Source organism: Bison bison, unplaced genomic scaffold, assembly GCF_000754665.1.
Source record: "Bison bison bison isolate TAMUID 2011002044 unplaced genomic scaffold, Bison_UMD1.0 scf7180017864297, whole genome shotgun sequence".
NCBI lineage: Eukaryota > Metazoa > Chordata > Mammalia > Artiodactyla > Bovidae > Bison > Bison bison.
Window position 1 is genome coordinate 1,988,585 of NW_011494869.1, and position 23,621 is coordinate 2,012,205.

A 23,621-nucleotide genomic window follows, 5' to 3' on the forward strand; every position below is an offset into this window, starting at 1 on the left:
GTTTGTTGGCTTTTCTTTTTTTCAAAAAGGAATATGATTCTGAAGAGCAAACCTACAATTCTACTTTTGAATGCTCTGGGAAGATTGTTTACATCCTTTTTGTAAGATGACAGCTCAGCTCTCTAACAAACTTATACTAATTATCTGCTCTAATCTCCAAATTCTGAGACACCAACAGAAGGTGCAAAATCCTTCCTGGAATTTGGAATTTTTAAAAGAAATGTTTTTCAAGTGCAAAGTTTTCGTGATGTTATAGTAGGGGTGAACAGCTTTCATTAATAAAAACAATGTAAAATCATCTTGGTTTCTATTATTTCAAAATAATCAATAGAATTTCATTTGCTAAAATTCCAAACTTATTTTAAAACATGTTACAGGACTAAATAATAGAGTTGGAAGTGACTCCCACCAGTGTATTCCCTTTAACTGCTTAGATCCTCATAGCTCAGTCTCTTTCCTCCCCAAGGTCTTTGACTGAACAACACTTCGAAATGAAGCTTATGCTTACCATCACATTTTAAGTTGAAAACCTTCCCCCTTCAGTACTCTTTATACTTTTACCCTGCTCCATTTTTTACCATCTTCTAACATAGTACATGGCTGACTTATCATTATCCTTCTCTCCTTGCACTACAATATACATTTTCTGTAGAAGGGATTTTTGTCTCTTTTGTTATAGTTGTTCTTTTATCTATAATTATGCATGGTACATAGTAGATGCTTAATAAGTATTTGTTAGATGAACTCATATATCTGCCTTTTAATCAAATCCTGTGATGTTAGAGAACTCATTTATCAACTAAGGTAACGTATCCCTGGTTTTTAACAATCCATAATATCTGGTATATCTTCCTTACACTAAGCAGAGATCTGTTTGTTTTTGACCTTCCATATACTGGTATTTTGGAGAAGACAATGGCACCCCACTCCAGTATTCTTTCCTGGAAAATCCCATGGATGGGGGAGCCTGGTAGGCTGCAGTCCATGGGGTTGCTAAGAGTCGGACATGACTGAGCGACTTCACTTTGATTTTTCATTTTCATGCATTGGAGAAGAAAAAGGCAACCCACTCCAGTATTCTTGCCTAGTGAATCCCAGGGATGGGGGAGCCTGGTGGGCTGCCGTCTATGGGGTCGCACAGAGTCGGACATGACTGAAGCGACTTAGCAGCAGCAGCAGCAGCATACTGCTATTTGGTCCACTCCCTTGGAGCTAAATAGAAAAAATTGAATCTCCCTCTTTTGTTTAACAGCCCTTCAAATTACACCTCCAACTTAAGAAGAAAACCTCTTATGGCTCCAAAGTAAGTTGGAAATGTGGCTAACGTGTCAAGAATAATTAAAAAAATGACTCAAGCTATCAGCACCTTATTTAAAAATATAAACTCTGTGTCTTTGGTGTTAATCTACTTTCCTAGGCTGCTTTTAAGACTTTTCTCCTTGTATTTGATTAATTATGGTGCAGTTTTACCACAGTGTGTCCAGTTATGAGTTTATTTGTATATCCTGCTTGGAATTTGCTACCCTTCCAGAATCTGTGGTTTGGTATCTTTATTTCTGAAAAATTCTCAGCAATTTGTGTTTAAATACAGTTTCTGACTCATTCTTTCTTCTTTCTTTATACTACTCCATTCTATGTGGGTATGACTTTCCTAGTGTGTCCTCACAGGCTTCATCTGCATTTTCCATCCTTTCTCTCCCTGTGCTTCATTTTGGATGATTTCCTCTGAGCTGTCTTCCAGTTCAATAATTCTTTCTTCAGCTGCATATAATTCACTGTTAAACACATCTAGCATATTTTAATTTCAGTGTTTTTTTTTTTATTCAGTTTTATTATTTACTTTTCTTTTTATACATTTTTCAGCCTTTGGAGATCTTTTAAAATTCTGATTATGACATTCAATTTATTAGCTACTTTTCCTCATCCTTCCCAGTTATCTACAAATTTGATAAGCAAATTGTTTTATATGTACTTAAAAGCAAATACTTTTTAAGTGCATATACCAAATACATGCTCAGTGGTTCTGAGGTCCAGATATTTTGGGAGACACAAAAATATCCAAAGCACAGTTTCTGCCCCCAAGAAGCTGATAATAATGACATTCAGAGAGACGACCATGCAAAACAAAAATGCAAGTCAGAAGAAGGCTACAGTGAATGTGTCTCAGGGAAATATAAAGAACAAGCTGCATTTTTGGAGCAGAAGATACTGAAATTCTTTGTATGATAAATTTCCAGACACATTTTCTTTTCTGTCTAAATATGAAATTGAGCTTAATTATCACAGAGTGTGATCCTTAACTATATTATGCCATTGCTTAATAAAATTCAATTTGTTCCATTCTCATTTTACATGTAAACAGTATCTCAAAATTAACACAAAGCACCATATCCCTATTTTGATTGTTATATTATTTAAATTAATTCTAACAGTACTGTTTTGTTTTGAGAAAAAAAACACTCAGAAATATTTATATGAGTAAATATTCATAGAAAATATTTAACGATGACTAACAATGCACTGGGAAAAGGCTGAAAACAGGAAAGATGTAGAGACCATTTCAAAACTTCCAGGATAATAATGGAGTGGCAAAATAAAGCTTTCCACTCCATTGAAGAAGAATCTGATTATCCCCTCATGAATCTTCTGTGGCTCCCTGTACTCTTCTGAGTAAGGAAGCTCTGAATAAGCTCTCTTTAAAAAAAGCAGACAGAAGAAAACAACAATTTAAAAACAAATGTAAAATATACTCTACGGGCTGGATTTGAGAGAGCATTCCAGTACAAAGTTATCCTTCCTCTATTTAACTTCTATGGTGTATTTCTCTTAGCAAAAGGAAAAAGAGAAATGTAAAAACACATGTAGCTCCATGAGGGCTGAGGTTCAATGTAAAGTTACAGATCAGAAATCTCCTGGGTTTGGAATAGAGTTGTACTGATTGATGTTCATTGTAAATAAGAAGAATGTATTTTGCAATTTGCAGTCAAGAGTTAGAAATTTCAGTAGGCAGAATCTTGTAGGATGACAGTGCCTTGGAATGTCACCATAACCCACGTCTAGCCCCAGTGTAAACTCAGAGACTGGATTTGGTCAGTGGGCCCTGAATGGTCACCCTCTTGGGAACAGGGTCACAGGTACTTAAATAAGGAGAATCTAATATTTAAACCCAAATGCCAACTTCCCAGTTAACAGCTGAGGAAAATCCTATTGCACAGATCAGAATGCTAATTAAAATTTTTCTTGGCTTGAAAGTCTGCATGGGAACTAATAAATTGCATTTTAAAATTCAAATAAATTAAATGAAGCAAAGAAGAACAGTTCTCAAGATTATAAATTGTTTATAAAGAGGATGTAGATGAATGATGAGAAAATTTTAATTTTAGTATTAATGGAAATTTTAGATTTAACTCTAAGTCACAAGTCCTACTATTATTCGTAACCTTTTAATATGGGACATCTCTAGAGACATAGATAGAAAAAAAAACAAACATTAAATACCACACTAGATAAACTAGGGCTGAGATAAGATATTTGTATGCTAATTATCTCTATTCAGAACAATTGCCAAAAGAAATGTTGATGTTTGTATGACAAACTATTTCTCCAAAATATTTAAACTTTTCTCCTCATAGTAAATTAGCCCCAGTGAAATACTTTTAATATTAAGAAAACAGTAAGCAAAGTCTGCCCTTCTATAAAATTGACTTGTACTTGTGCATAATTTTATCCTAAAATATTAGTAACAAAAATAATAATTCTCATAAATTTAATTTGGGGGATTATAGATCAATTATTACTGGCAAGATAAACTACATGATTGAATATCGCTATATTTTGCTCATGTTTAGGCTCAAAGAAATAACTTCTTTGCATCTTCTTAATTTATCCATGTTTTAAAAAACAGTGTCTGATAGCCCAGTCATAGCAATGTAGGCTTATTCTAGCATGAACTGCAAAACTCTTACATGTATAACTGATTCACTATGCTGTCCAGCAGAAGCTACACAAGATTATAAATCAATTATACTCCAATAATTTTTTTTAAAAATAGATAACCAAAAAGGACCTACTGCATAGCACAGGGAACTATACTCAATGTTATTCGTTAACCTATAAAGGAAAAGAATCTAAAATAGAATACACATACACAAACATACACACTTCAATAAAAAGTTAAAAAAAACAACAACAACAACAAAAAACTCATAGCTTCAACCCATTTCCCAGTTCCAAAACCACAGTCATATTTGTACGTATTTGTCACAGCAGTACTCCATTCTCAGCATCAGTATCTGTCTTAGTCAGCTGCTATAACAAAGTACCATAGACTGACTGGGTGGCTTATAAACTACCAAAATTTATTTCTCACAATGCCAAAGACTAAATCCAAGATCAGGGTGCCAGCATGATTGAGTTCTCCTGAGAGCCCTCTTCCAGACTGAAGACTGTTGGCTTTTCCCTTGTGTCCTCACACAGTGGAGAGAGAGCAGAGGAAGTAGCTCTCTTTTGACCCTTATTAGGGGACTAATCCTTTCCTGAGGTCTCGACTCTTATGATCTCATCTAATCCTAATTACCTCCCAGAGGCCTCACCTCCTAACACCATCACACCAGAGGAGAGAGTTTCAAATATGAATTTTGGAAGAATACGAACAATCCAGTCTCTGACATTCTGCCCCAGAGCCCTCATATCCATGCCGTTCTCATATGCACAATATATCCATTTCATCTAAATAGCCCCCGAAGCACTTGCTTGATTAACTTGTTTGGTTTCACTGGTTCACAGCTAGAGAGGAATTTTACCTCAGGATGAATGTACTCTGAGTCTTATTCATACCTGATTTAGTTGATAGTTAGCTAAGACTCTAGACCTTAGAGGTGATACTAGAACAAGTTAAGGCTGTTGGGATGGAATGAACTTATTTTTCATGTGAGAAGGACATCAGTTTGGAGGAGCCAAGATGGAATGCTATGAACTGATGTTTTGTGTTTCCCCCTAAATTAATGTTTAGACCCTCTCCTCAGTATGATGGTATCAGGATGTGGGGCTCATGAACCAGATTACTGTTATCCTTAGAGTCACAAACCCCAGAGGAGGGCATGACAATCCACTCCAGTATTCTTGCCTGGAGAATCCCCATGGAGAGAGGAGCCTAGTGGGCCATAGTCCATGGGGTTTCAGAGTCAGACATGACTCAGCAATTAAGCACAGCACAAGAGTCATGAAAATTTACTTCATCTACTCCACTCTGAGGATACAGTGACAAGTTATGAGTCCCTGGGGTGGAAGAGGGCCCTTGGCAGAATTCAACCACACTACAGAAATAAATTTCGGTAGTTTATAAGCCATCCAGCCTACTGGTACTTCATTATAGTAGCCTGAACTAAGACACAGTCCCAAAGTACAAATACTAATACCTTCTAACATATTGGGCTTCCCTGGTGGCTCAGATGGTAAAGAATCTGCCTGCAATGTGGGAGACATGGGTTCAATCCCTGGGTTGAGAATATCCCCTGGAGAAGGGAAACCTACTCCAGTATTCTGGCCAGGAGAATTCCATGGACTGTATAGTCCATGGGGTCGCAAAGAGTTGGACATGACTGAGCGACTTTCACTTCTAACATATTAACCATAGGAAATAACACAAAAGTGAGTTCGAAAGAGCTATAAATGCAGATAGATGCTTTTAAATGAGTCATTATAGCTTCATTTCATTGGAGTTTTTATTATTGTACATAGGAGTCTTTGATGTATCATTTTCAGTCCGATCTACACAATCAAAGTTATATATGGAAATAGATATTCCATGCTTGAGCAACCAGCTCTTCTCCTTACTTAGAACTGCTTGTTTTACTTTCAGTCTTTTTAGTCTAGGCTTTTATTTTATTTTGTCAAAGAGTTCTTTATCTCTTTAATGAAAAAATTAGGAAAATAATACAGCTGGCTCCAAGGAGAACACAGGGACTTGTTTATATAGCCAGTGAAAGGAAAAATTGCTGAAATACAATTGCTAATAAGTTAGATATTTAATTGCTTGATCTCCTATAGAACAATAAAAAGACAACATTTGATGTAATCTTTCACATTTCTAGAGGTCTTTTAGAATTTTAATGTCCAGATTGACTTTGAAAGGTACACAGTAATCTGTTTAGGTGATTATTTTAGATAAAGTAATGTCAATTGCTATAAGGGAAAGACCCCTGACACTCAATGGCTTTAAAAAAAAAAAACCATTTATTTTATTATTATTCCTGTTCTCATGTATTCCAGTTGCTGGCAGGACTGAGGATGGGTTTCTGTTCCATTCAGGCATTCAAGGGCCCCAGCTAAATAGAGAACGTCATGTTTAATTCATGGCTTCTTTGGCAGTCTGGACACTGACTGACATCTGCCCAGCCAATAAGAAAATAAAGAGAATGGAGGCTCGAGGGCCAAGATTTTATGCACCAAGCCTCAAAGTGGCACAGATCACTTCTGCTCACTTCCACTGGCCAGAGCTCAGTCATGCAGCCACACTTAACTCCAGAGGAGGCTGGGAAATGTCACCCGCTCTGGTTCAAGAGGAAAGGAGGACAGGCATAGTGAACTATAAGCCACCCTCTGCTACAGCGACTTTGTGGGTTCAGTCTACTGTCATATTCTTAGGTCTTCCCCAACTGCCTTAGATCGTAGATTTTGGAAGGTGAAGAGTTCACTCCACCAGAACACAGAAGTAGAAGTATCACATTTCAACTTCTCTGGGAATTTCAGGCCTGGAGTTCATATCTATCTGCTGTTAGGACAAATGGAGGAGCAGCTAGGAGAAAAAATAAAAAATGTTCTAGGCAGGATCATCTCATTCTGATGGCCCTTCTCCCCAGATGTGTGGCCTTTGAGCACTCTATTTAGTTTGAGGCTTAGCTTACAATTAAAACATAAATCAATGCCATTTTTGTTCTTCTTTTATCAAAAAAACAAATGCCTTTCATAAGAGGGCATTGTGAATGTCAGCTTTCATGTTCTAACCATTTATTTTCCTCCTCTAGCTAGTAACACAGGTCAACCCTCTGTCCACAGTAAAGAGAGGGTGTCACCAGCGTAAGTGCTGTTTCAAGTCAGGGGACATTAGTTTTCAATGGATGGGCACCATTTCTATTCTGATTCCTGCTGACACAGGTTGGCTGCTCTGGAAAGAAGACCTGACGTTGCTTTCCAGGGCTGAAGTGATGAGTTTTCTTTTTGATGAAGCTTATTAATCAATGTTTGGCATAAAACCAGGCAGCACAGTACATCCTAGAATCCAAGAACAAGTCACAATAAAATGCCTGCTGCTCAGGTATTGGACTGTCCTTATCAAAAGTCAGTCTCTAACCATGCTCACCTTGTGTCTCTTTGGTATTTGGCTCTTAGGGGTGTCCTTTGTTTTTAGGGAGGACTTGGTCTATGTGACATTTTCTGTTATTAGATGGCAAATCTGACTAAAGGGAGAACCGATGAATGATAATCTTGGCTATGGAGGACACTCTGTAACCCTTTTAAAGGTTCCGATGGTTACAAAGGAGGGTTCTAAAGGAAGACAAACATTGTGGTTTGAGTCCCAGATCTGCCACTTGCCAGCTCTCACACATTGGGCACGTCACTTCACTGTGTCCAGCCTCAGTTATCCCACCTGTAGCTCATGATACTGATGACAACTTCTGCAAAGAGTTGATGATTAAATGAGGTGATGCACATACAACTCAGAACATTGTCTCGCACATAGTAAATCCCTGTAAGTAACAGCTATTGTCATCATTTTACCAAGAGCTGAAATGCTCCACATGACATATAATTATGGGCTCAATAGTATTTCCCGTGACATGTATTACCAAACTCATAAAACAAGGATAGATGCTAAGAAGCATTTAACATACAACACTCTTGTCAGAAGAGAAGCATCTCATAAGGGTTCACAGTAGGTGGACATCTAAGATGGCCCCCAAGATCTCCCTCTCCTGGTGTCCACTTATCTTCTCCTAGTTATTCAATCAAACACTACTGTGAAAGGTCCTGACTCAGTTGATGTTAAGGAGGAGAGATTACCCTACTGGGCCTGACTTAATCAGGGGAGCCCTTAGAAGGGACTGGGTCTTCCTAATGAGATTCCAAGCAGGAGAGGGTCTGTAGGGGGCTCAACAGCTGACAGTGGTCCCTGACTGATAGCCAGCAAGAAAATGGGACCTCAGTTATTCAACTGCAAGAAAAGAAACTCTGCCAAATCTGAGGGGGCCCAGAATGGATCTTTCCCTCGTCAAACCTCCAGAAGAGAATGCAGATCAGCCAGCAACTTCATCTCAGCCTTCTGAGATCCTAGGAGGAGGATCCAGCCAAGTCATGCCTGGATTTCTGACCCATGGAAACTGAGGTAATACATCTGTGTTGTATTAAGCCACTAAGTCTGTAGTAATTATTTACTTAGCAATAGAAAACTAATGCAGAGTTTCAAATATTTGTTTCTAAGATGATACAAAAAAAAAAAAAAACTTTCCTAAGGCTTCTACCAAAATTTCAGCAATAGTTGCCTCTGTTTCTTCTATGAATTGGGGCTAAAATGCTTCAGTCATTACAGTAGCTCATGAACAACACATACAGGTGGTTGGTATGCATATGTGCATATGATTGTGCAGAACACAAAAAGTTTTGATCTTTTGCATTTCAGAATTCCAGGCCCACTGGTGAGGAGTGTTAATCCCTGCTACCTGAGGTTACACATATCTAAGGCTAACATTTGCTTTTTATTTGACAACAGGGCATTAGCACACCTCTTAGCCAACACTCAGGTCCCAAGGTAAAGCAGCCAGTGCTTTTATAAGTTACCCTATCGTGTATTTCATATTTTCCACAAAAGACAGAAGTGTTTGCACATGTCATTTTATCAATAAATGAACGCGCATACACTCAGGCAGACCTTCTATCCTGCAGAGCTAATGACTAGGAAGCTTGAAGTAAACAGCACTGTGCACTTGTCTCCAGAATGACTCGCTTGCCAGTTGAAACCTGCAGGAATTTCCTTCCACGGGATGACAGGACACAAATAACAACAGGAACCAAAGTGCAGAGTGAGGGATTTCTTTGGATTTATACCATTATCTCAGCAGATGATCAATTCTTTGTGGAACAAAACAATGAACAGTCACCGAGGCCTTTCTGGTTTTTTGTCCTCTAAATGGTATCTCTAGCCATATGGTTCTCTGCCCTGAAGTGAGTCACTTTGCTGCTTAAAATAATTAACTGAACGTTAGGAAATGAAATGCAAAAGAAATGATGACAGAGCTTTAGAAGAGAGGCACAGAGGGTCATGATTAAAAAAGAGGGCTTCAGAGTCACATGGAGACCGACAGGTCAACTGCAGACTCTGCCCATTTGTAGCCAGGAGACTCTGTACTAATTTTTAATAAAATGGGTGCCAAGCACTTTGTCTAGCACAGAATAAATACTCAGTAACTGGTGGTTATTAGGAGGTTAGCATTCAAAATTTCATGTCCAGTCCACCTCCCTGTTTGTGTCCCACCCCCAGCCCTCAGACCAACCCAACTTGTTGACAGGAATGTCTTTCACAGACCTGATCCTGTGCCTCTCCTACTGGAGATTCTGGATGGGTCTCCAATGTCTGGACCAGTAGTGCTGACTTTTCCCCTCTTTGGGAAAACTATGGAATCTCTTCAAAGAAAAATGTGCGCATGCAAACACACACCTCCCACATACAAACATATTCTAAATACATATCCCAAACTTTATATATAATTTCCAGGGCTCAAGGACCTCCAAACATGATGGATATTGGTCATCTTTTCTGTTTGAAACAAAGGCACTGTGTGCTAAGTCGCTTCAGTCATGTTCGATTCTTTGCAACCCTATGGACTGCAGCCCACCAGGCTCCTCTGTCCATGGGATTCTCCAGGCAAGAACACTGGAGTGGGTTGCCATTCCATCTTCCAGGGGATCTTCCTGACCCAGGGACTGAACTCGGATCTCCTGTATTTGCAGGCCATCTCAGCCACCAGGGAAGTCCAATTTGTTTGAAACAAAGGCAGCCTGTGATCAAGACTGGCACATCAGATAGGAGCCTCCGGTCTGGAGGATCTCTTTCAAATTCTTTGTTAAGGAGCACTTCTGTAGGCTTACTTCCCAGGCGCTGTCAGTTTCCAACAGGCATCCTTGGCCTCAGCCACACTGGATCTCCCCAAAGGTGTGGTACACCATCACTGCATTTAACTGTGCTGCTCTTTGGAAATGTACACCCCATTTCCCTGTCCTCCTCCTCCTTACCCCTCAACTCTCCACTCGAATGTGCCCATCTATAAACATTTTTAATTTTGTGGGAGAATTAGCCACTTCCTATAGGCTTCCCTGATAGCTCAGTTGGTAGGAGACCCTGGTTCGATTCCTGGTTCGGGAAGATCCGCTGGAGAAGGGAAAGGCTACCCACTTCAGTATTCTGGCCTGGAGAATTCCATGGACTGTATAGTCCATGGGGTCACAAAGAGTCGAACATGACTGAGTGACTTTGACTTTACTCACTCACTAGCCACATCTTATGCTGTGCTTATATGTAACACTGCACACTGTAAGACTGTGTTGTTTTTGTGGTCATTTCTTTTTTTGAGATTGCAAATTCTTTGAAGAAAGAGATTATTCTTATGATCTTATGAACTAAGAGATCATTTTTATGTCTCTCCCTTCAGTGAGCACAATTAGTCCCAGGCATGCGGAAGATACTTAGAAATACTTGTTAGTCAACAAGTACATGGAAAATGTTCAGTATCACCAGTAAGCCAAAGAAACACAAACTTAACTAGCAATATGTGTTTTTTTTTTTCCCTCATCTGCCAGATTTAGCAAACAAAATGCCAGCAAGGGTCTGGGACAGGGTAACCTTCTTTAACACTGAGGTGGGTAGGATATAAACTGGTACAAATTTTCTAGGAGATAATTTCAAAAGACTTACCAAGACTTAGTTACATTCACATCATTTGATCCAGCAACTGCATTTCTAGGAATTTAGTCTAAGGAAACAGCTAAAGATGGGAGCAGCAATTAGGATGTGAACATTGTTTATAGTGGTGAAAAGCTGGAAAACACCTATCGGTAGGCGATTAGCTAAATCAACTGCGGTGAAGCCCAATGATGGAATAAAGTCAGTCACTGTAAATGATCTGTGTAGGAATATTCCTTAATAATTCATGTCAGAAACTGACTATACCACACTGTTGAATAAAAATAGCTGGCAATGAAGTAGTATTGATGGTGGGGGATAGGAATACACAGACAGACACACACAGTACAGTTTTGGAACATGTACACCAAAAGCTTAATGGTGGTTATTGGTAGGGTGCCATATGAGTGACTTTTTTTCTTTTATTAACTTCTGTTTGTTCTATAAGGATGCTAATTTATGTAACAGGGAAAACACACTTTTGTTTCTTGAATAAATTACACATCCTAAAAGGATATGATTACCCTTCTCTTTAGGGCCCATTTAATTTTAACTCTGCTTGTTCTCCTTAGTTTCATTCCCAGTTTCTTTCTTTCTTAGAAGCTTTTTCTTGAAAAAATAAATAATGCATGTCCCAGTGCTGAATTCAAATGGATTGTAATGAGTCTCTCTCTCTCCTGCACAGGACCACTAGTTACCATTCCCAGAGGCAGCCATTGTTTCCAGTTTTCTGCCTGTCTTTTCAGAGAAACTTTATAAACAAAACTAAAAAATATACATATTTATATTTTTTCTTATATACTTTTTCTTGCATAAATGGTAGCATACTTCTACATACTGTCTTGCAGCATGATTTAAAATTTTAAATCTTATTTTTATGAGATATATGCATTACACAATTTTTGTGAAAAACAGAAGTCTCTTGCACCCCATCCCACCCTTATCAATCCCCCTGTTGCTCATTAATGATGGCAACCACTGTCAATTTTCAGCATTTTCTTTTGCTGTTCGCCTTCTCATCTATAATCTACTGTTACTTCTTACCTGGGCAGTTTGAGCCCTATCCATTTGCTTCTGTGGAAGGCAATGACAGCTTTTTTCCCTTTCCCTCTCTCTCTGAGTTTGTCTGTTTTACCAACTCGTCTACATTTTCATTTTGAGTAGCTCCTTCTGAACTTTCACTTCCACAGTTATCTATTCATCTGTATGTAATGCACAGTTAAACTCATGTACTGAGTTCCTAATTTCAATTGCATTTTTCAGGTTTTCAATTCCCATTTGTTCTCTTTTATACTTTCTAGATCTCTACCAAATTCTAAATTGTGCCTTTTATTTCCTTGAGTATATTAAGCATATTGTAGTTTTATGTTAATTTGTATCCTATGCTTGGTAATTTTAAAATTAACTGTTTGACATTGTATATGAAAACTGTAGAGATATTTTGAGGCTTAGAATCATGTTGTCATCTTCTGGTAAGAACATATATTTGCTTCTAGGAAAGATGTGGAAGGAACTAGGAATCCTGGAACTCCTTCATCCAAACAGAGATTATGAGGTCTGCATTAGGTCACTTTTGTTTCCAGAAAATAGCTTTTCCTAGTCGGAACCAAAAGTTTGAGAGTTTTACCAAGTTCATTTTTCTCCAGTTTTTATCTCTCTAGCCTGTCTTGATTCCAGTGTTTATCTTCTTAGATCAATGAGTTTTCTGAAAGCTCCTTTTAGTTTTCAACCTCTTCTGGTACTATATAGAAAAGTGAAAGAAAGTGAAGTCGCTCAGTCATGTCTGACTCTTTGAGACCCCATGGACTGTAGACCCCCAGGCTCCTCAGTCCATGGAAATTTTCCAGGCAAGAGTGCTGGAGTGGGTTGCCATTTCCTTCTCCAGGAGATCTTCCTGACCCAGGGATTGAACCCAGGTCTCCCAAATTGCAGGCAGGCGCTTTACTGTCTGAGCCACCAGGGAAACCAGAGCAGTCATAAATGCTGGGTTTAAATTCCTTAACTTCCTTTTTATTCTGGGTTGTTGTCACTGGCACTGTTGTTCCATCATTCCCTTAAACTTGTGATTTTCCATATTGTGCCCAGATTTTCTCCCTGTTCTTAGAGAGAAGGAGTTTAGAATGACAGATTGATTGAAAGGGCTTGGTCACTGAGATGCTGAGAGTTCCTACTGGTCAAGCAACTGTCCTACTTCTTAATTTGCCCCTTTGCAGGGAGTAGGGGGTAGGGGAAAGTCTGTGAGAATTTTAAGGCCAGCAGAGTTTGACTATATGAGGGAAGCAGGTTTCTGTAACTTACATATAGCTCTTATGATTACACAGCTCTTAAGATTACCAATAATCTTTTAAGGCTACAAGGAGGTATCTTTCAACAGGGACAATAATGTTCTTTCTGAAAATCACTGCCTTCTCAAGACTCAGTCAAAGGTGTTCAATCAAACACAAGACATAAAGATAGTTAAATAAAAGAACTAGGACTGCTCTGAGCACACAGATATGATTTACATGGTGCCAGGAAGCATCTGCACAAATACATGAATAAATAAGCTCCGAGAATCAGAAAGCTAATGAACCTAAAATTTCTAAAGTAAGTTACTTGCTAATAAATCTCTTTTCTTTGGTGTAGAAGAACACATATGGATTCATCAATAAAAATGTTTTATATTTTATAAGCTGGCTTCACTGTCAAAAATTACAGAAACAAATGAAGAGTAAGAAAAAAGGCAGTAATAGTGCTCCCATCTGATAGAGCACTGTACTATGTGGATCAGTTAAATTTGAAATCTTAAGGCCTCTCTGAGTGTGCCTTATTTCTTTTTCTTTCTTACCTAAGAAATAGAAAAAAATCTTAAGATATAGTGTCAAAAAAATAAAAAAGTCTTTCCATAAGCCATTTCACCTAGATCTTTTTGTCTGTCAACATTAATAATCAAAACTACCATTTATTGAATGCTGATGTTTATTTTTCGCCAGGCTCTTTCTACATAGATTATCATGTTTAATCTTCTAGATGCCATTATTAGTTCCACTGAAAGAGAAGGAACCAAAGCCTCAGAAAGATTAAACAATGTGCCCAGAATTAGCACACGCAGACTTAGGGCTTGATTCCAGATGTGTCTGACTAGAACCCATACTGTTGATAGTACAGAATACTACTGCAGCTCTCAGATACTCAACCACTGTTTGCTGAGTGACTACTGTATCTAAGACCCTCAGATAAATGTTGCCCTTCTTTCCCAGACTCATTTCAATTTAATATCCTAACATTCCAGAGGAGGATTTTTTCCTTTCAAAGCATAAAACAATGCTGCATACAATTTCATCACAACCAACATTTAAAAAAATATCCCAAATGCCATTCTACAGAGAGCTGTACCATGTTACAGATGCCTCTCCAGTCTCTTTCCTTTCGCTTGTGACAGAGAAGATAAAATGGCACTGAGGAAGAATAGACTTGCTCCCCGATCAACTCCATCTGATCTTTATGTATGTGTGTCAGGATTTCATACCATTAACAAACCTTTACACCATGCTCCTTAATGCATCTGTCTTTTCTCATTACATAAAAGTGTGTTTCATTTTGTACTAGCTTATTATTGAGGATGACTGTCTACTGTCAGTACACAAACAGGCAGAATAAATTCTTTAGTTTTTAATGACAATGACAGCCATCCCTTAAGAGTAACATGAGTTCGTTGGTGTCTTAGTTGATGTAGACTGCTATAACAGAATACTATACTGGGTGGTTTACAAACAACAGAAATTTATTTCTCACTGTTCTGGCTGGTAGTCTGAGATTAGAGTGTCAATATAGTCAGGTTCTGGTGTGAGGTCTCTTCCAGGTTGTAGACTGCTATTTTTTTCTTTGTATCCTTAAGTGATGGAGAGTGTGAGAGAGCTCTCTGGGGTTTCTTTTGTGAGGGCACTAATCTCATTCATGATGACTCTATCCTCATGACCTATTTACCTCACCAAAACTTCACCTCCTAATACCATCACACTGAGGGTTAGGATTTCAATACATGAATTGATGGTGGCAGGGGTTGGGGGGTGGCACAGGGCACAAACATTTAGTCCACTGTAGTTCTGCTGATGGTGATGCTGGCAATGGGGAAGAAGTTATAGATTTGTATGGAGGAGGGAAAGTAGAACTTGAAATAAAAAAGCCACATTTGGTCCATATGAAGGAAATTTTGCCTTAATCTCCCTCTGTGGTGACAAGTATTAAGTGTATGCCTGAATAACAACTAATTAGCAAAAACAATTTGCTAAAGCTAATTAAGAGCTGGAATAGGCAGAATGAAGATGGAAAAGCTTATAAAACATGCAGGAAACCAATATATTTTTCTTTTATTTTCTGGCAAGCTCTTTCACAACAAGGAAATCAAGCCTCCTTTCATTCTGGCTTGAGCTTATACTTGAATTAATCATATTTAATCAGTAGAGCTGTCACTCTAAATTCAGGGAAGGTGCTGACCCATCATGTAATCAATAGCTTTCCTTCTCCTAGAGTAGTTTATAATCAGTATGACCTGCTGGAATCTGTCTTATGAGTTTCACATTTAGTTATGCCAAAGTAAAAAAAGTCTCAAATGAGGGTCGGCATGAGGGGCTTACAGCTGTCTGCCAAGTACAAACCTTTGCTTCTGGAAGTCTCTTGACATCACTGCCATTGGTAGCTTCTTGTGACTGAAAGAGTCACTTGGTAGGCTTAGGGAGAGGGTGGTCCATTTTGGAATGGCTATGACTTTTACATGGTAAGAGAGAAGATGCCCATCTTGATAAATTAGGATGTTATCCTCTTATTTCCTTATTCCTGTGAGTTTATTCTATAGATTTTGTTCACAATTAAGGCTAAGACATAAGAACTCTGCTCTCTCATAAAGATACATTTTAGTGTCTTTTGTCGGTGCTCACTAGTAATATGTTAAACATTATAAAAATAGTTAAGAGGTTTGATTATAAATCAATGAGTTTAAGTGTTAAAACATGTCTTTTAGTTTAATACACAGAAAAAAGATAATACTTTGAAAAAATGAAAAGCCAGGCATAGTTGTCTCCATGTCTTAGCAATTGTCAATAATGCTGCTATAAACATAGGCGTGAGTGTGTCTTTTTTAATTAGTGCTTTTTTTTTTTTTTTTTTTAGAGACATACCCAGGAGAGGGTTATAATAAAGAGGAATTAGGGATGAGAATAACACAGTTTAATGCAGTTGAACTATGTAAATCTCTGCTTCTGTAGATCATTTTCAAAGACATGCTGCTGAAATAAGGCCACTGCCCCCAAGATACAGGCAAAGCTGTGTTTTCGTCATGTGACAGCGCACACTCTACTCACCATGCGTGCCTTGAATAGTGCGGGGATGAAGGACTGGTTAGACAACTTGAGAACCCTGAGGGAGTCCTTCAGGACGTAGATATTGCCAAAGTCAACTTGACTGGGATGTACATAGATAACTGGGCCTTCTCCGATGCTCTTTAAGTGACATACCTGCAGTCCATGCAAGAGAAAGAATACAGGAATGGCTGAAATGGTGGGCCTTTAAAATCAAATTGAAACGGAACCTTCTAAGCATCCCTTTATAAAAAGCAGGGACATAAAAGGTTGCTATTAGAATCGACGGTCCTTCTCCCTGATACTATGTAGTGAAAGGCCACAAGGATGGCCCCTCTGATCAGACCCGTGGATCTAGCATGGAATTCCTCCCTTAAAATAAAGCTTTGCTTCCCTGGGTCAGCCCAGAGCCGTGCACCGATGGGAAACCAGAATGACAGTTCAGTATGTGCCACCAGAACTCCAGCCTCAGGAACACTGAGGGGTTAAGGACCAGCACTTCAGGGCTGGATGTGGCTGGACTGAGTCCCAGTCCTTTTGCTGTACTAGCAATATGACAAGGTTACCCACCATGCAAAGCTGTGCAGGTTGGGGACTGAAATTCGCCTTGCTCTCCTTCCTTTCTGCTATGCTCTCCGCCAGGCACTCTGTCTGCCCAAGGAAGGGGGTCTTTTTCTTTCATAAAATGTTTCCTGCTCAGCAAGGTACATCTGTGCTGCATCTGTGCAGGGCAGGTGTGTAGGCTAGCAGGTTACCTGGATGTGGCACCTTTCAGCTGGCCTGCCTTAATGACGCTGCTTTATGTCAGATGGCTTATCTACATGATCTTATATGGAAGAGATAAAAGCAAAACCCTAGTTTATTATACTCTCTAAGCAATCAGAATCACTTCAAACAAATGCATGTTGACACCACCCAGCTTCCAAGTAAATCCGATGGCTAGGAATTCATAGCCTATTGGGTAACTTCCTTCAAGATTCGTCCTTTGATTCAGCTCAAGCAGCAGACAGCTTTCCATGTCTCCCTTTTCTCAGGCCTGGAGTAACTGAGGTTCATCGGTGGTATAAGTCCAAGAATATAATAGGATATGCTGTAGCATAAAGTTGTGTATACATATCCAATAACCTACAGGAAAAGATCTGGTGAGCAGTGGAGGAAATCAATCTCAGAGACCACATGTAGCAAGCTAGGGATACCTAGCTTTGTAGTAGGAACAATTGAGAAGGGGTGTGCTGGTCCTCTGTCCTCAGAGATTCTGGTTTCATGGGTCTGGAGAGGGGTCAGGTGTGTCTGTATGTGTGAGAAAAATCAATTGCTATAAAGCACCATTTTCAGATGTATCCACAAAACAGATTCCCAAAGTAACAGCCCTGGTATTTTACCACTGCAGAGAGAAAATGAAAGACTCTAGAAGACCAACAACTAGAGGATACGCAAATACAGTGAGTACCTTACAGGTAAAGGTTAGAATGTCCCCACAAGAAGCACGGCACTTAGAACTGCAATTCTGAAAACAGGCACTCACCATCGGGGGATCCTGGCTCCCAAAGGTGGAGATGTAAACTGTGGACCTGTATTCCCCAGGGACTTGGGTCTCCAGGGTCAGAGGTATGTGAACTGTGCTGTGCGGGGGGATGATCCCACAGGGCGTGGGACTAGACAGCAGCACAGCGGGCACATCCTGATACACCTAGTGGGGGAGAGAAGCTAGAAGGATAAGCAAGCCTCAGGTTCAGTATGAAACCAGTAGCACATGACATTATTTTGAAAAAAGCATTGTCCTGAATCCACAGAGGGTCTTATAATGTACCCTTGTTAAAGCAAGCGAATGGGGATGACCACCTCAATTCAGCCAAAAGGAACTCTGGCTAAAAGAGGTGCACAAGCCCCAAATCCAAAGTGTGCGACCCAGAAAAGTGCAGAATCATCCACAATGTGAGTTAGCTCAGGACAACGGCTTCCCACGGCCAAATTCCTTGAACAGGCCTTTTGCACCTTCATGCTTTAATCCCCGTCCACTTCACCCCTGTACACTCCATCAGTAGAGGCCACTGGCATTTCCTGAACACGTGATACTGCTTTCACCTCCAACCTTTTGCAGTTGCCGTTACTCTTTCTGCAATGCCCGTACCCTCTGACCTGCCCCCAACTCATCCTGAAACCCCCAGGGGTGTCCGGGCCCTAAAGTCCAGGCACTTCCTTTGTTCTCAGGGAGCATCCCTCAGTCCCTTTCCTCAGCATGCACTATTAACATGTCCATCTTCTCCAAGGGCTATAAACGTCTTAAGCCATGACCTGGGCCTCTCTCCTCAATACCTGCCCACTTTCTGGCCCAAAACACATGCTCAGTATATGTTTTTTAAATGGAAAAAACAGGTAGGTGAATGAATGAATGTTGTCCATTGTTTACTAGTGTGTGTTCTGCAGCACATTACTAAGTTTTTATGTAACACAAATAAAACTTTAAAAATCCCATGCTTGGGAGCCCACACCCAAGCCACTGCCTGGGCCACTCAGTCATCCACCTGGACACCGGAGCGGGCTGCCAGGCCACCACCGCAGTTGTTCAGGTTTGAAAGAAGCCACAACATACAACTCTAAGCCACAGACATACAAGAGGGACATTTCCTTAAACAAGAGTCACCCCTGAACGAGATCAAGCCTGAGCCTTTGGAGTGGGAGCACTGACTCCAAGACCCTAGACTACCAGAGAACTAACCCTAGGGGGTATCATATAGTGAGAATTTGTACAAAGGAAACCACCTGAATATAAGACCCAGCATCACTCAACTGCCAGTAGCGCCCCCTGGGCAGGACACCTCATCCAAACAACAAAAATACAAACCCAATCAACAGCAGACAGGATCACCACCTCACTCAGCCTTGCCCATCAGAGGAAAAACAAACAAAAACTCAGCACAAATCTTACCCTATAAGAAGCTTACACAAACCACTGGACCAACCTTAGGAGGGCAGAACCAAAAGGAAGAAAGAATTCAACCTTGAAGCCTGGAAAAAGGAGACCTCAAACACCATAAGTTTAAAAAAATAATGAAAAGGCAGAGAAATGCTGCACAAATGAAGGAACAAATTAGAAACACAGATGTCCAAATAAATGAAGAGGAACTAGGCAAACTATCTGAAAAAGAATTCAGAATAATGATAGTAAAGTGATCAAAAACCTTGAAAACAAAATGGAGAAAGTGCAAGAAACAATTAACAAAGACCTAGAAGAATTAAAGAATAAACATGCAGAGACAAACAACACAATTACTGAAATTAAAAATACTCTCAGTTCAGTTCAGTTCAGTTCAGTCACTCAGTTGTGTCATACTCTAGAAGGAATCAATAGCAGAATATCTGAAGCAGAAGAACAAATCAGTAAGCTGGAAGATAAAATGGTGGAAATAACTTCTGAAGAGCAGAATAAAGTAAAAAGAATGAAAACAACTGAGGACAGGCTCAGAGACCTCTGGGACAACATCAAATGCACCAACACTTGAATTATAGGGGGTCCCAGAAGAAGAAGAGAACAAGAAAGGATATAAGAAATTTTGAAGAGATTATAGTTGAAAATTTCCCCAAAATGAAAAAGGAAATAGTCAATCAATTCCAACAGGCACAAAGAGTCCCATACAGGATAAACCCAAGGAGAAACATGCCAAGCCACATACTAATCAAACTGCTGCTGCTGCTAAGTCACTTCAGTCGTGTCTGACTCTGTGTGACTCCATAGACAGCAGCCCACCAGGCTCCCCCATCCCTGGGATTCTCCAGGCAAGAACACTGGAGTGGGTTGCCACTTCCTTCTCCAATGTGTGAAAGTAAAGACTGAAAGTGAAGTCACTCAGTCGTGTCCGACTCTTAGCGACCCCATGGACTGCAGCCTACCAGGCTCCTAGTCAAACTAACAAAGACTAAACACAAAGAAAGGATGTTAAAAGAAGCAAGGAGAAGCAACAAGTAACATACAAGGGAAACTCCATACATTTAACAGCTGATCTTTCAGCAGAAACTCTGCAGACCAGAAGGGAATGGCAGGATATATTTAAAGTACTCAAAGGGAAAAATCTACAACCAAGATTACTGTATCCAGGAAGGATCTCATTCAAAACTGAGGGAGAAATCAAAAGCTTTTCAGACAAGCAGTACCACCAAACCAGCTTTACAACAAATGTTAAAGGGACTTATATAGTCAAGAGATACAAGAGAAGAAAAAAGATCTACAAAATCAACCCTAAACATTTAAGAAAATGGCAATAGGAATATATATGTCAATAATTACTTTAAATGTAAATGGAATGCTCCAACCAAAAGACACAGACTGGCTGAATGGATACAAAAACAAGACCCATATATATATGCTGTCTACAAGAAACCTACTTCAGACCTAAAGACACATATAGACTGAAAGTGAGAGGATGGAAAAATATATTCCAAAAATATACTTGCAAATGTGAAGCAAAAGAATGCCAGAGTAGCAATCTTCATATCAGACAAAATAGACCTTAAAATAAAGAAGATTACAAGAGATAAGGAAGGACACTACATAATGATCGAAGGACCAATCCAAGAGGAAGACATAACAATTGTAAATATCTATGCACCCAACATAGGAGCATCTTAATACATAAGACAAACACTAATAGACATAAAAGAAGAAATTGACAGTAACACAATAATAGTAGGAGACTTTAACACCCCACTTACACCAATGGACAGATCATCAAAAGAGAAAATTAATAAGGAAACACAAGGCTTAAATGATACATTAGATGAGAGGGATCTCATTGATATCTTCAGGACATTTCATCCAAATGCAGAAGAATACACCTTCTTCTCAAGTGCACATGGAACATTCTCCAGGATAGACTACATCTTGGGTCACAAATCAAACCTCAGTAAATTTAAGAAAATTGAAATCGTATCAACCATCTTCTCTGACCACAACGCTATGAGACTAGATATCAATTACAAGAAAAAAAAACTGTAAGAAACACAAACACATGGATATTAAATAACACGTTTCTAAATAACCAACAGGTTACTGAAGAAATCAAGAGGGAAATAAAAAAATTTCTAGAAACAAATTACAATGAAAACACAACTCAAAACCCATGTGATGCAGCAAAAGCAGTTCTAAGAGGGAAGTTTCTAGCCATACAATCCTACCTCAAGACACAAGAAAAACATCAAATAGACGGCCTAACTTTACACCTAAAACAACTGGAAAAATGAAGGAAAAAAATCCTCACAATTAGTAGAAGGAAAGAAATAAAGATCCGAGCAGAAATAAATGAAAAAGAAATGAAAGAAACAATAGTAAAGATTAATAAAACTATAAGATGGTTCTTTGAGAAGATAAACAAAATTGACAAGCCTTTAGCCAGACTCATCAAGAAAAGAGAGAAGAATCAAATCAACAAAATTAGAAATGAAAAAGGAGAGCTTACAACAGACAATGCAGAAATACAAAGGATTATAAGAGACTATTATGAACAACTATATGGTAATAAAATGGATAACCTGGAAGAAATGCAAAGATTCTTAGAAAAGTTCAATTTTCCAAGACTGAGTAAAAATAAGTAAAAAGTCACTCAGTCGTGTCTGACTCTTTTCGACCCGGTGGACTATAGCCTATCAGGCTCCTCCGTCCATGGGATTCTCCAGATAAGGATACTGGAGTGGGTTGCCATTTCCTTCTCCAGGGGAGAAGTTACTGCTGCTCCTAAGTCACTTTAGTCGTGTCTGACTCTGTGCGACCCCATAAACGGCAGCCCACCAGGCTCCCCTGTCCCTGGGATTCTCCAGGCAAGAACACTGGAGTGGGTTGCCATTTCCTTCTCCAATGCATGAAAGTGAAAAGTGAAAGGGAAATCGCTCAGTCGTGTCTGACTCTTAGTGACCCCATGGACTACAGCCTACTAGGCTCCTCCATCCATGCGATTTTCCAGGCAAGAGTAACTGGAGTGGGGTGCCATTGCCTTCTCCTCCAAGACTGAGCCAGAAAGAAATAGAAATTATGAACAACCCAATTACAAGCACTGAAATTGAAGCTGTGATCAAAAATCTCCCCCAAAACAAAGGCCCAGAACCAGATGGCTTCACAGGAGAATTCTATCAAACATATAGAAAAGAGCTAATGCCTATTCTTCAAAAACTCTTTCAAAAAATTACAGAGGAAGGAATACTTCCAAACTCATTCTACAAGGTCACCATCATCCTGATACCAAAACCAAAGACAACACAAAAAAAGAAAGCTACAGGCCAATATCACTGATGAACATAGATGCAAAATTCCTCAATAAAATTTTAGCAAACAGAATTCAGCAACACATCAAAAAGCTCACATACCATGATCAAGTTGGGATTATTCCAGGAATGCAAGGATTCTTCAATATACCCAAATCAATCAATGTGATACACCATATTAACAAACTGAAAGACAAAAACCAAATGATAAAGCTCAACATTCAGAAAACGAAGATCATGGCATCTGGTCCCATCACTTCATGGCAAATAGATGGGGAAACAGTGGAAACAGTGGCCGACTTTATTTCTCTGGGCTCCAAAATCACTGCAGATGGTGACTGCAGCCATGAAATTAAAAGATGCTTATTCCTTGGAAGAAAAGTTATGACCAACCTAGATCAGATCAGATCAGTCGCTCAGTCGTGTCCAACTCTTTGCGACCCCATGAATCGCAGCACGCCAGGCCTCCCTGTCCATCACCAACGCCTGGAGTTCACTGAGACTCACGTCCATCGAGTCAGTGATGCCATCCAGCCATCTCATCCTCTGTCGTCCCCTTTTCCTCTTGCCCCCAATCCCTCCCAGCATCAGAGTCTTTTCCAATGAGTCAACTCTTTGAATGAGGTGGCCAAAGTACTGGAGTTTCAGCTTCAGCATCATTCCCTCCAAAGAAATCCCAGGGCTGATCTCCTTCAGAATGGACTGGTTGGATCTCCTTGCAGTCCAAGGGACTCTCAAGAGTCTTCTCCAACACCACACTTCAAAAGCATCAATTCTTTGGCGCTCAGCCTTCTTCACAGTCCAACTCTCACATCCATACATGACCACAGGAAAAACCATAGCCTTGACTAGATGAACCTTTGTTGGCAAAGTAATATCTCTGCTTTTGAATATGCTATCTAGGTTGGTCATAACTTTCCTTCCAAGGAGTAAGCCATGAAGTCTTTTAACTTCATGGCTGCAGTCACCATCTGCAGTGATTTTGGAGCCCAGAAAAATAAAGTCTGACACTGTTTCCACTATTTCCCCATCTATTTCCCATGAAGTGGTGGGACCAGATGCCATGATCTTCGTTTTCT

At 39.6% G+C, this 23,621-nt stretch overlaps 1 protein-coding gene across 1 annotated transcript in view; it reads right to left on the minus strand.

Moving 5' to 3' along the window:
- HYDIN (HYDIN, axonemal central pair apparatus protein) overlaps positions 1-23,621 on the minus strand; it is a 474,307-nt gene that overhangs the window by 156,942 nt on the left and 293,744 nt on the right. The window contains 2 exon segments of the mRNA XM_010850902.1: positions 16,294-16,446; positions 17,816-17,980. Coding sequence (XP_010849204.1) covers positions 16,294-16,446; positions 17,816-17,980 — 318 coding nt within the window.